Source organism: Physeter macrocephalus, chromosome 3 (assembly GCF_002837175.3).
Source record: "Physeter macrocephalus isolate SW-GA chromosome 3, ASM283717v5, whole genome shotgun sequence".
In the NCBI taxonomy this organism is placed as follows: Eukaryota; Metazoa; Chordata; class Mammalia; order Artiodactyla; family Physeteridae; genus Physeter; species Physeter macrocephalus.
In genome coordinates, this window is record NC_041216.1 from 27355556 (window position 1) to 27368469 (window position 12914).

General features: G+C 38.8%; 1 protein-coding gene across 3 annotated transcripts in view; it reads right to left on the bottom strand.

The window, feature by feature from the left end:
* The window catches only part of CAMTA1 (calmodulin binding transcription activator 1), a 913233-nt gene that overhangs the window by 874959 nt on the left and 25360 nt on the right, over positions 1-12914 (bottom strand). For all 3 annotated transcript variants that reach the window (XM_055083802.1, XM_028487894.2, XM_024125297.3), the window contains 2 exons: positions 10334-10403; positions 5205-5323 (listed from right to left, as the gene is read on the bottom strand). In XM_055083802.1, coding sequence (XP_054939777.1) covers positions 5205-5323; positions 10334-10403 — 189 coding nt within the window. The remainder of the gene's footprint in view (positions 1-5204; positions 5324-10333; positions 10404-12914) is intronic.

Genomic DNA, 12914 nt, shown 5'->3' on the forward strand with positions numbered 1-12914 from the left:
AAAAAAAAAAAAAAAGTTGAGGGAAAAAAGTATTCAGAATTTAAAAGGGTAATTCTCTCCCTTTGAAAAGCATTATACTCAAGGAGTTTTTCTTCTTCAGCTTCTCTGGTATGGCTGAGAATGCATCAGTCTATATGTGCACTGCTCCCTTGACAGACATTTTTACCATTAAAAAAATGCATTTAACATGAAAATCTCTGAAGCTACCACTAACTACAAACCTGTGCTGCAACTTTCTTTAAGATCAATACAAACTAGAATTCTTTTTTGTTTGCTTACTCTGGAGAAACTTTGTATTAGAGGAAAAACAAACAAAAGAAAGAGCATTAATAGTTCAAAAATAGCAGCACACAAAAATGATCTGAACATATGTAAGGAGAACATTTTCATTATAAAAGGTTCATGGTGCTGCATTAGTTTGGCTTTGGAAGAATGCCATCTGAAATCCAGATCCAGCAAGCGGGGAATGCAGTAGTTACATTTTAAGTCAAACAGCTAATTAATGACTAAACAAAAGGAATTTCAGTCTGGACAACATATATGGAGCACTAATATGTGTAATTATGAAGTAGTCATTTGTGTAATCAGAAAGCTGCATTAGCATAATTATTGCTGGCTCTGGGCCTTAAAAATATTAACTTAAAATGCAGAAAATTATAATAGTTCACCTAATGAAGATGTGAATACCAAACTGATTATGAAATAAGAGTTGGTTCTTTAACAAATGTGCTCTGTGTTTAATACATTCTTTCTCTCCTGCCCAGGATATAAAAATCAAGCCTATCAACCCTCCAGTTGTGCACAGGTACAAAATTTCTATTTTTTAATATATTTTCTTCTCTTCCTCATCCAGAGCCCACATGTGAATATTCATTATTAAGAATTAAAACTCCTTCCCTAAGAAATGAGTGTTTGCTACTCTCTTTTTTTAATCCTCAGAAAAAAATACATTAAGTTTACGTATAATACTGGAAAATGCAAAATGAAAAAAGAAGCAAATGAATAAAACAAAAGGATTAGAAGTCACTAAACAGCACGAGATCTTGGGAAAGTCTTATTTGAAATCGTTCTTTGGGACAGAACTGTAGAAAGTATGGACTCCAAAATCAGGCTATAGGCTTGGACTTCCAAGGCCACCACTTTCAGGTACTTCAACATCTCTGTGGCTCAAGTTTCCTCATCTATATTGTAAGAATAATCACAAAACCTACCTCATAGTATTAGTTCAAGGAGTAAATGTGATTATTCACAGAAAGAACTCAACAGTGCCTAGCATACAGTAGATGGTCAATAAATGTTAGCTGCCATAATGACCATCATCACCGTCTCCATGTTGTTTTCAGAACCTGGGAAAAGAGTGTTTATGGCTGAGAAAGCATAATCTAAAATTGATTTGTTTTTAGATACAACAGTTATTTTGCAATTGCAAATAACATTCAAGAAGGGCAGGAGATCTTACTTATTCCAGTGAGTTAGAAAAGGTTAAAAGTGTTTTCTTGTTTTTTTTTTTTTTTTTTTGCGGTACGCGGGCCTCTCACTGCCGTGGCCTCTCCTGTTGCAGAGCACAGGCTCCGGACGCGCAGGCTCAGCAGCCATGGCTCTCGGGCCCAGCCGTTCCGCGGCATGCTGGATCTTCCCGGACCAGGGCACGAACCCGTGTCCCCTGCATCGGCAGGCGGACTTCTCAACCACTGCGCCACCAGGGAAGCCCTAAAAGTGTTTAAGTAGGCCCTAAAATCTGTCTTATCTTCTAAGAGTCTTCCTTTTCAGTGACTTTCAGCTTTACCAAATTTGCATGTGAACCCACAATACTAATCTTATATTAACTCTTTTTAATCCGAAACTAAATTCCAGAATGGATCTGCCAGGTACGCTAATGTGGTTAAGGGTTATGCGTCTTTAATTCAAAGCCTAGACGACACACCGCAGAATGAATGTTCCTAAGAATTAATCAGCAACGCAGAAGAAATGAAGCTCAGACAGAGACAGGCCCTGTCAAGTGTGCTACCTTGACCGAATTATTTCACCACTTTCTACCCACACTCCCTCATCTGTAAAAGGAAACATTACACACCTTGCAATATCATTAGAAGGCTCAGAACCAACTAACGATACACAGCACCCAGTCACCAGCAGGGAGCGGGTGCTGATACACGGCGACACGTGAAAGGGCACCATCTCGCCCTCCCTCTCTCAACAGATGCACACGCACAGTATACACGGTGGGTTTTCTCAAGTAACCGCAGATGTTACAACACAGGTCTGAGGAAAGGACTCTCTCAAAAGTACAGAGGAGTCAAATTATACCCAGGAACTCAACTGTATACACCCATCAGAGAGAGACAGAGAGAACACGGGTGACAGAGAAAGATGACAGTTGACATCTCATACAGGCAACCCCGGCCGCCAGTCTACTTGGCGAACAGATGCTGTGCAGAGAGTGAGATGGAAAACACCCACATCGGCTGTGCTCGCAACTGCGCTTGTGCCACACGCCCCTCCCAGCGCGAGTGCCTGGTCCCAGGAAGTGGAATCAACAGGAATGTAGTTTTTGTACAACACAGCTCCTAAATACCAGCCGGCTCCTTCACGGGGTCCTCCACCAGAACACAGCAAGCTACCCCAACCCCGGGGGAGGGCGGGCCCTTCGCAAAGCGGGGTGGCTGCACTCTACTCCCTGAGCGATTGAAGAGATTCCACGGGCAATGCTGCCTGAACGTGACCCCGCCTTACCCGGGGCCACAAAGCCCCACTGCGACACACCTCCTTCAGGTCTCAGTGGCGACATTAAGGATGGCAGGCTGAAAGACATGGGAAAATGCCAAACCCAGCCAGGTCAGCGAAACAAGTACTTTCACAGGAGTACTAATTGTTTTGTTTCTATTATCCGAGCCAGTAAAAAAAAAAAAAAAAAAAAAAAAAGACAAGTCACCATCACCACACAACACCCTACAGCATTAACAACTCCTGCTGTCACTCCAAGATTCCCGTTTTTTTCCTAAAGCCAAAAATCAACAAGAAAAAAAAGCCAAAGCCCTCCACACAGAAATATGGGCCAACCTTTGAATTCAGTTCTGTCGTAGGAGTTTTTGTCGGTTTTCAGCAGGGAGATCACCGAAAGCACAACCGATGGCAAGGGAAGAGGGCGTGTGCCTTGGCCCCTGCCAGCCGAGCCCCCCTGCCACGCCCCCGCCTTCCACAGGAGCACACACTCTTCTACCCACATTTCAGCAGCAGTGACAGCTTGTGCAAACACCCCACATTTCTGAGACCCCAGTCTCACACTGCACCGGTCGGAAGGGGATGCAGTCTCCCCTCTTAGGACTTGAACTTAAGCCACACTGGGACCTAAACCAGCGGTCTCCGAGGGGCTAGGTGTACTGGGTCCTAGAAGAAAATGCCAAATGACTTCTTATCTGCCTCTTAATTTTGTCCTCTATAAAAATTCCTTATTGGGTGTTTCATAATGTACCTAAAATATTAGTAAGGTGGGACATGTAAATAATTTAGAGGTAAACCAATGTGTGAAAGTTGAAGGGCTGTGCTCAAAAGTTCCAAAAAAGTTTTGAAACCACTCATCTAAATAATCTACCAACTAAATTTCTGACGCTGTTACCTCCAGCTTCGTAAGACTCTTAAGACCACTAACTTTAATTCACTAAGCAATTGCTGGTTTCAAATATAATTTCAAGTCATAGTTAAAATAAATTTCCAATTACATAAAAAGATAACACTGAAAAAATTATGTTTTGTTACATTTATTAAAAAATTGGAACTAATGTATAACGTAGTATCAAATCCTGTTTCAGGGATTACTAAGAAACTTACTGAGTTCTTTAATATTTCATGACCTAGTTTTGACTTACTGAATGGCTCCCAAATTGTATTATTTTGCTGACAGAGTAATGATCTATGATTAGGACTAATTTTCAGCACCTTTACTTTGTTTTCATGTCTAAAATGTTTGAAACAGTTAATAGATGACTGATTAAAACAACAGGCCTCCAAACTAGCTGTCTGTCACAACAAAAGTATTCTGTCTGAGGGGGGAAATATAATTTATTCAAGTAATCAAAATATACATACCTTCAAAGAAGTTTAAAATCAGTTGAGACAAGGTAACAAAACTATGAGGTTCTAGTGAGTATTTAACTCTGTAAACTAGGATAAGTGAAGAGACTTTCACACAACCTCATAACTCAAAACAAAAGCACTGTTAAGTCAAGAATTTGAGAAAACAATTTTTTAAAAATAAGGGTGAATAGGCAGCACTATTTTCTTCTTGTCTCTTAACAAAACCGAGTGCCCAATACAGGGCAGGGTGTTATATTTATAACTTAACTTGGAAGTATTGATAAATGTTGAACCAGCAACACAAATTGATTGAGACCAACTTTGCAAAACCAATAACCCCAGCCATGTGAATTAAAGCAATAGAATTCCCAGCATGATGGACACAGACCCAATTCTCATCACCACACTAAATGGGTATTACCCTAAATTGAAATAGTCAGATTTCAAAACAAAAAAGATGACAAAGCAATCCACCCCTAATATTAAGACTTCCAGATTAAGATTTACCAAAAAAGGAAACATCATCCAACAAAATAAACTCTGATTCACTCTACTTCATCAATCTTCCTTCTAGCTGAATGTCAGATCAACAACCTACTATACAGCCTTCACTCTTAATACAAATTCCTATTGTTAAGGGAAACCAGTTAATTCTCCATGCAAACTTTCTTCATCAGAGAGGACAAGAGCTATTTTGCTAACAAGAACCCTGCCCTTCCAAATTCTACAGAAACTTCACATTGTCAAGACACGGCATATTCTGTGGAACACTGGAGCTGTACCCTTATCAATTCATGACAACATAAGAACTAAGGTTTAACTGAGATGCGAACAGAGTCAACCACCAAATGCAACACACCAAAATGCAAGAAAACACAAAGACAGAAACTCATGCTACCTTAGTAAGTCAGCGTGCACATTTGATATTTTCCAACACAAGCCAAGCAGATCAGAGATAGGTCAAAAAACATGTTGGTTTCTGTCAAATCCGAATTAAGTGTTCTTCTCATTGACAATTCCCTAGTTCAATATTTTGAATTTAAAGCTAATATAAAGCAGTACTATGCAAAATGACCTAGCGAGTTTGCCCTTAAAAAAAATTGTACCCCTAAAAATAGAAATTTATCTACCTCGTTAGTGTTCCAACGGTGCCTCTCTTTGGGTAAACTTGAACATTTCGGCAGACATTCAAGCAGCTTTTTCGGTAAAAAGATTTTTACATGACTACTATTGCTGTTCCCATGATCATCTATAAAGAAGAAAACAATAAATTCAGAGAAGATCATAGAGAAAATCTCCTGTTAAGTACACTGGCAAGGTCAGAAACAGCAGCTGAGTTTTAGTCACTGGGAGACCAGGGGCATTATTCCTCTTAGTTAACAAAACCATTTACACACTTATCAGCCAGACGGCAGCAGGAATCTGGTCAAGAGGCTCTACAGTAAGATTGAGCTTTTTGCTCCATGGCGAGCAAATGACAGGGACGACCCCAGCAGCTGCCCATAAACAGAACGTTGCTTTTAAAGGGTCTTTCACCAGGTTTCCATGAAGTACATCAAAACTACACAATGATTTAAACTCACAACACCTAGAAATCTATTAACAGCTGAAAACGTTTTTATGGTTTTTAGAAAAGAGGAATTATAATAAAATATGACTGCTTACTTTATTGATAAACTAATACTACTTCATCCCCTAGAACAGAAATGAGACTTATCCTTTCCAAAGAAAATTACAAATCTTATACATATAAGGAATTTAAACCTCCAGTTAGCTACCTAGGTAATACAGAGGCTGGCCTTTCTAGCCTAAATCTAAAAACATACACTTTTAATTAATTTGATTTACATATATATCTATACGATTAATGTATTTCATCAAAACGTAACTCTTCTAAATCAGTGAGGGAAAAGCTCCTTACTTTCAGACTAGATGGTATGTCTATCTGATAATCAGTCTCACTGATACTTTCTAAAAGAGATCATTTCCTTTTCTCCTTCACATACTTTCTAAAAGAGATCATTTCCTTTTCTCGTTCACTTGTTTATGTACATATCATTTCCTGTTTCATTCCTGTAACAAAGTCCCTTTGCCTGGCTCCTAATTGCTTGCCAGGTTTGACACATTTAGGTCAAAGTTTCAAATTACCCACTCCAATTTTTTTTTAATGCCAAATGGAAGCCCCAACATCCAAAGGGCACAATGCATAACTGGGTGCTAAGGAGCAATACATTAAAATACTGAAGACTGGACTCGCTCCAGAAGGTCACAGGTGAAATAACTCACTCTGATATCAGTAAGGTAAAAAAGAACTCCAAGTCAAGAGCCCAGGATTCTGGCCCAGTTCTGCTACTTTCTAATTGTGTGACCTTGGGTAAGTTACTTAATATTTTCAGCTTTCCCAAATCAAGGAGAATGAGATAATCTCTAATTCTCCTCCAGGCATAAATCCCTAGAGAACTTACTGTCACATTCAGTAATTTTAAATGCCTTACAATTAAACAACCTTATATAGGCATACAGGTATTAGTTAAGAATGTTGAAAGTGAAATACAGTAGTATATTTTTCCAGTCATTTACTACAATTTTGTTTAGCATAGACTATTTTTTGAACATGCGAAAAACATAAAAGAATAAAAAATACTTCTACAGTCATAATAAAATCTTCTCCAAACACTCTTCATCTGATTAACACATTTCTTCTCAAGGAAAAGATCTTAACAGGGAAATACTGGGTATAGAAATAACATCTAAAAAATTTACTACATCTTCCTATAGGGAAGAACTTGAGAGTTTTAGCATATTAAATCTTTTTTGGTCCATGAACTACACAACCAGTTGAATTATAATGCCTATCCTCTATTTCTATAAGCAGTATAAAAACCTGAAAACCTTAAAAATCGACTGCAAAATTTTAATTTAATAGGAAAATTAAACTTTTAAAAAAACCTTGCTACGAAACCAAAAAAAAAAAAACAAAGGGGTTTAACTAAAAGCAAGTTCATAGAAAGTTCTGTATTAATTACACACTATAAAACCTTTGTAATTTTATGTGCTTATGCGTGCTCCCTGCACTTCATCCTCCCAAGGGAGGTACCATGGGCCATAAAACTTTAAAGTGCACAATACCAAATCGCATGAGCCTTTACCTCCCCTCTCTCTTTCCCTAAAGTGGTTTTACTCTGCTCTTTAAAAATCTCCCCGGATGTGTATAATCTTCAAAGTAGAGGTGAAAAAATTCTAAAATCTATACTCAATTCCGATATTTACCAATTACAGGGCACCTTCTATGAAAACAGTACTATGCTAGATGCTCAATCAATTGGCTTACTTTGAATAGTATATGACTAGTCATAGCTCTGAAAAAACTATTTACGTATAATTTTGACAATGAATGGAATATGAAACCCCAGCTTCTATTTCTATATCTGTGGTCACAACCTGATGTTAATCATCTGTCCTTTTAGCCTCCTTGAAGAACCCAGCTGTCCTGCGGCATAGGAAGCATATGAGTGAGTGTGTGGGTGTATGTGTGTGTGTGTGTGTGTGTGTGGGAGAGAGAGAGAGAGAGAGAGAGAGAGAGAGAGAGAGGGAGGGAGGGAGGGAGGGAGGGAGCGAACGAGCGAGCACTCTTCTCAACAGCACAACTAACTGCTAGAAAAAAGCCTTCTTTCTATCTTCCACTCTGATACCAAATCAGGCAGCAGTGAACCGGCCCAAAGGCTTTTAAAGAGGAAAAGGAGAATAGCTGTGTGAGCACTGTCTCAATCAAGTTTCTAAATTTAGCACTTTACGGGGATGTGCAGCCATGGGTTCAAAAGGAACAGAAGTATGACAGGCCAGTGGGTTCCCCTTAATCAGTTTTTAAACTGTGCTATTTCCAGAATTTTAGGTTCATGCTGTATATAAATTGGATGTTTTTAAGAAACATAACAATGGGTAAATTTTCCCACTGTGCATTATGAAGAGGGCAGTTTTAATACTGGGAAAAGAATATCAGGAATTCAAACAGCTAAACTGTTAAAACTCGTATTTTCGAATTTCATTTTTTCTAGTTAAAATGGAATAAAGAGTAACTTTGCTTTCACATTAGAAAAGAACTGCTCATATGGCTGTACTGTATAAAATTGTGTTGTTTAATTAAATGTTGTTTTTTAATGTTTTTGGAGTAACTATAATTGATATCATAATTAGATAACACACGTACCAGTTTTTTAAATCCTTGTCTCAGTACAAGGATTCCAACAGTATCTTGAGTAAAGGTTAAAAGTAAGCTATACAGTGGTTTCAACTGCATCTCGGTATTTAAATCCAGAGAGTTAAACTCTGACACTGCAAAATGGAAGTGTCAACCAAATACAGTAAAACACTTCACTATCATTATCTAGCAAAATATGCGTGTCTGATACATGACTTCACAAAATAATTTTCTAACCTACTTCACAATAAAAATAACTTGTGAAGCTCTTGAAATTGACAGATGATTTGTTTGGCTGACAGCTATTAATTCCAGAGAATGAACCACCTTTTCCAGTCAACCTTCAAATATTTTCCAAATAATAACTTTAGAGGCATAGTATAACTCAATTAAAACTTTCTAAAATGTACGAGAATGCTCATTCACTTAGTTAATTAGGCAAAAAGCAGAATTCTTATTTTCATGTTTTATTTCTAAATCTGAGATTTCACATTACCAAATCCTTCATTTAAATCCAAAGAAATGTATTTGACCTTTTCCTTGGAACACACTGTTGACTTCTACAAGGTAAATCATAACTGTATTAAGTCTAACATGGAAATGATGTATCCATTTTATTTTGATTCATAATTAATTAATACAAATTCAGTAATTTCGGTTTTGTGAATAATTATAAACACTGTTATTCAATCAAGTTGATTATGATTAACCTCTCAACCTCTAGAACAAACTGTTCAAAATAAGCTGGTCTAACAGTGTACCAAACTGCTCAATCTTGCGGGGAATATATTTGATCAACAACTTGGAGTGGTAAAATTAAAAGGAAGCGCTACAATTTTCTGTTTAGCTCTAATTATTACGTGCTTAGATTTAATTAGTAGGACGGGAACTGATCCAGGAAAACCTAAGCGCATATTGCTAAATTAAAGTCAGCACAGTGCTCACAGCAGCAAATACTCTGCCATCACTAATCTAAGACCTTCAAATCGCTGTCCATCCAAAATAAATATTAATTAAGCACCAACTATGTGCCAAGCCTTGGTATGATTTCTTCTTATTCTTCTCGAAAGAAATTCTCCAAAATGAATTAAACTCAGTTGTAATTACCCAAAAGATTTTTTTAAAGGTTAAAAAAATAATAAGTTTTTTTAATAGAAAAGTATAACTAGTGTTGCTATTTCACAACCCCTTTCCTCTTCTTAGAGTGTGTGTGATCATCAAATCTTACCCTCTCTATTTTTAGGTGGCCAGATACCCTCTCCCTGTCAATCATATTACCAAACCTCTGACCCAGGTCTAGGTCAACTCAAACTCAGGTTTAATAAACTTCTCACTATTTACCTGAAATTTATATTTGCAATCTAAAAACGTGTAGGTGGGGGCAGATAAAGTGGCGAGGCCCAGAAGCCTTGCGATCAATTGCCGTCAATTTGGGTTTGGGACATCCTCTCCTGCTTCATCCCATTCAACTTCAAATCTGAGCTACATGTGATCAAGTACATTTATTTTCTACTATTTATGAGGGAGCAGACATTTGTGGGACTCTATATCAAGCATCCAGAAACGATTTTACATTGTACTCCTTCATTTAATCGTCACAATAACCCGTCTGGGCATAATCACCCCCATTTTACAGATGAAGAACCTGAGGTTCAGATTAATTTGCCCAAGATCTACAGCTAGTAAGTGGCTCAAATGGGATTCAGACATGACCTCTGGCTTTTCCCGCCATACCACAAGGCTCCTACTCTAAGTCACCCAGAATTTGACACTAGAATTACAGAATCGTTGTATTAGTATATCTAACATTTGCAGAGTGCTCTGAGTTTTCCATGTGATTAAACCCTTTGCCTTTTTAATCCTCACAGAAACTTTACGAGGGGAGTATTATTTTGCTACTCCCAGATGGATTAAGTAACTCATCTAAGATCACACAGCAAGTTAAAGGCAGAACCCAGGTCTTCTCACTCCTCATCACAGGCTTTCCTGCACTACAGTGATGGAATTACTCTCACTGCCAAGCCCACCCCTTCCTGTAAGTCAAAAGCTTTCGAATCCTACCTTCTATAGGTGGCACGGTGTTGAGAACACAGTAGGTGCTAGTTCCGCAGAATACACTTTGGGAAACGCTCTAAGGAAACAGAAAATAAAATGTAAAACTAATCTTTGAAAAAGATAAATACTGGCTCTTCTGTGATATTCCTGCCAAAGATGCAAAACCTGAATCTAATCATGAGGAAACATCGGACAAATCCAAATTGAGGAACATTCCACAAAATGGCCTGCGGTCTTCACAAACGTCAAGGTCATGAAAGTCAGAAAGGACTGAGAACTGTTCTGGATCAAAGGAGGCTGAGGGGACAATCAAGTGCCACCCAGGGTCCCCGTGGGGCCTTTCTCTACAAGGTCAGCACTGGGTCAACTGGCACCACCAGAATAGCTCAGAGGATTCGACGGTAGAGAAGTGTGTGTGTTCATTTCCTGATTTTGATTCCTGCATTGTGGTGATGGAGGAGAATGTTCTTGTTCGTAGGAAACACATAATAAAGTACTGACAGTCAAGGGCGATGAAACATACCGGCAACTCACTCTCTCACATAGTTCATGGGGAAAGAAGTCCTCTGCACTACACCTGCGATGTTTCTGTAGGCTAAGAGTGTTTCAAAATGTAAAGTACACGTGTGTGAAAAAAAGATATATGCTGCTGAACCTCTATTACCTGTGCAGTTTTTTTTTAACAGGGAGCATATGTGCTGTACATACAGTAAATTGTTACTAAGAAGAGCCAATGCCATTTCATTCTGCAGCTCAGTCAACATTCAACGACACCATTACCGCTTCCCAACAGCAAGGCCCATACCTGACTCATTCAGACGGATCTGTGAGTGCCAACTAACAGCACGGCGGGTGGACTGAGTCAGGGAGACATTGGAAGACCAGGTCTCTGCTCTCAGGCTGCTTCATGTAGATAACATTAAAGCTTTCATATAAAAACCTACACCATGTTGTACAGTAGAAACTAACACAACATTGTAAAGCAGTTATACTCCAATAAAGATATTATAAAAAAAAAAAACCTACACCGCGGTAACTTTTAAAAAGCGGGGGGGGATTTCTCTGAGTCTTGCCAGCCAATTAGTCTGGGTCCCTTTTTGCTCAGTTGCAATATTAAATAAATTTTTAGATTATTCCTCCAGCACTATAAACCACATATTTATATACCTAGAAAACCAAAGACAGTTCAACAATCACCCTCAACATTTTACGTTTAAAATATAAAAAACTCAGTTCTCTCACTTACTAGCTGTCCTTGTGAAAGTAATTTAACCTCTCTGTATTACCTCATCCAAAAAAGTACAGAGAACTGGATGGGGTAATGCACACAACAAGGGCTTGAGTCAAGAGCACCACTCAATACAAAATGCCATTGTTACTCTGGTTAATGAGGATAATCTTCAACAACGTTAACATTTTCTGACAACAAACTGATGACTGCCTGGGTTTCTTGTGCCACAGAGAGTGTTGAAATCTGACTAAGCTTACTCCCCTGAGGTTCTGATTCCCCTCTCCCTTAGTGCCACGCGAAGCGAGTGCTTCACCACAGAACAAGTCTCTCCACAATGGGACTCCTAGCCACCAGGATAACCATCAGTTCCTAATCATTTACTTCTTGTTTCTGGAAAATTCTTGTGCCAGTACTTTTACTGTCCTTCTTCTGCTTTATTTAATCAATAGTGGTAACCACTGATTAGCAATCTGGGCCCGAGGATTCTCCCTGTGAACTATGGACTGACCTCAGCATTCATGTTCCTTTGGAAAATTCAACATTAGTCTCTCTCCCTGACCGAGTGTGGGATTCTCGACTTCAGGCAACATCTTTGAGAGTCTCCAGCAACAGCCTTCTCAGCACAGTAATGCAACATCTCTTCTTAACGTGGTTTCCAAATTGAAACTTGAAATTTTACGGTGTTAAGAAGCACGTTTTACGTTCAAGACTTAACATTTTCTGGCTTCCTATTACCAAAAAACAAGACAGCTTAGGTTTACCACTGATCAAGACATCTCACGATGGTCTTCTCAGAAGTTTTAAAAACCACTAATGTACAGTGGAACACATTAGTGAATGACTGCATAAAAAGAACTTTTACACCTGACTTCAAAGTTTGATGACAGGTAAATTAGTGGTAAAACATATCAAATAACAAATCGAAAGAATTAAATGCTAAAAACAACATATGTAACAGAAATATCACGAACAACCAACCATGACTTCTCAACAGCACTAGCGTAATAAATGAAGTCTTAATAGTTCATTTAACCAGGAAAGAAACTCACTCACATAACTTGAGAATGAAATCAAATGACATCCCACCCTAAAAAACACAATGTTCTCAAAGCAAATAAGGCAAAACAAGCAAACTCACATGAGCAATGGCTACCTTGTATGAAGTACCCAGGGGCCAGCCTCTGAGCCAGGCCCTTTCACGGGCCCCGAGACCTGTCTCTGAAAGCCAGACTGGCTCTGGAGTGCAGAGAGGCGCACTGGTCTGAGGATCCAGAGCCACGGGTCCTGAGCCAGGCCCACCACTGCCTGCTGACAAGGCCGGGCAGACAGCTGAGCTCTCTGGGCACATACAAGGGT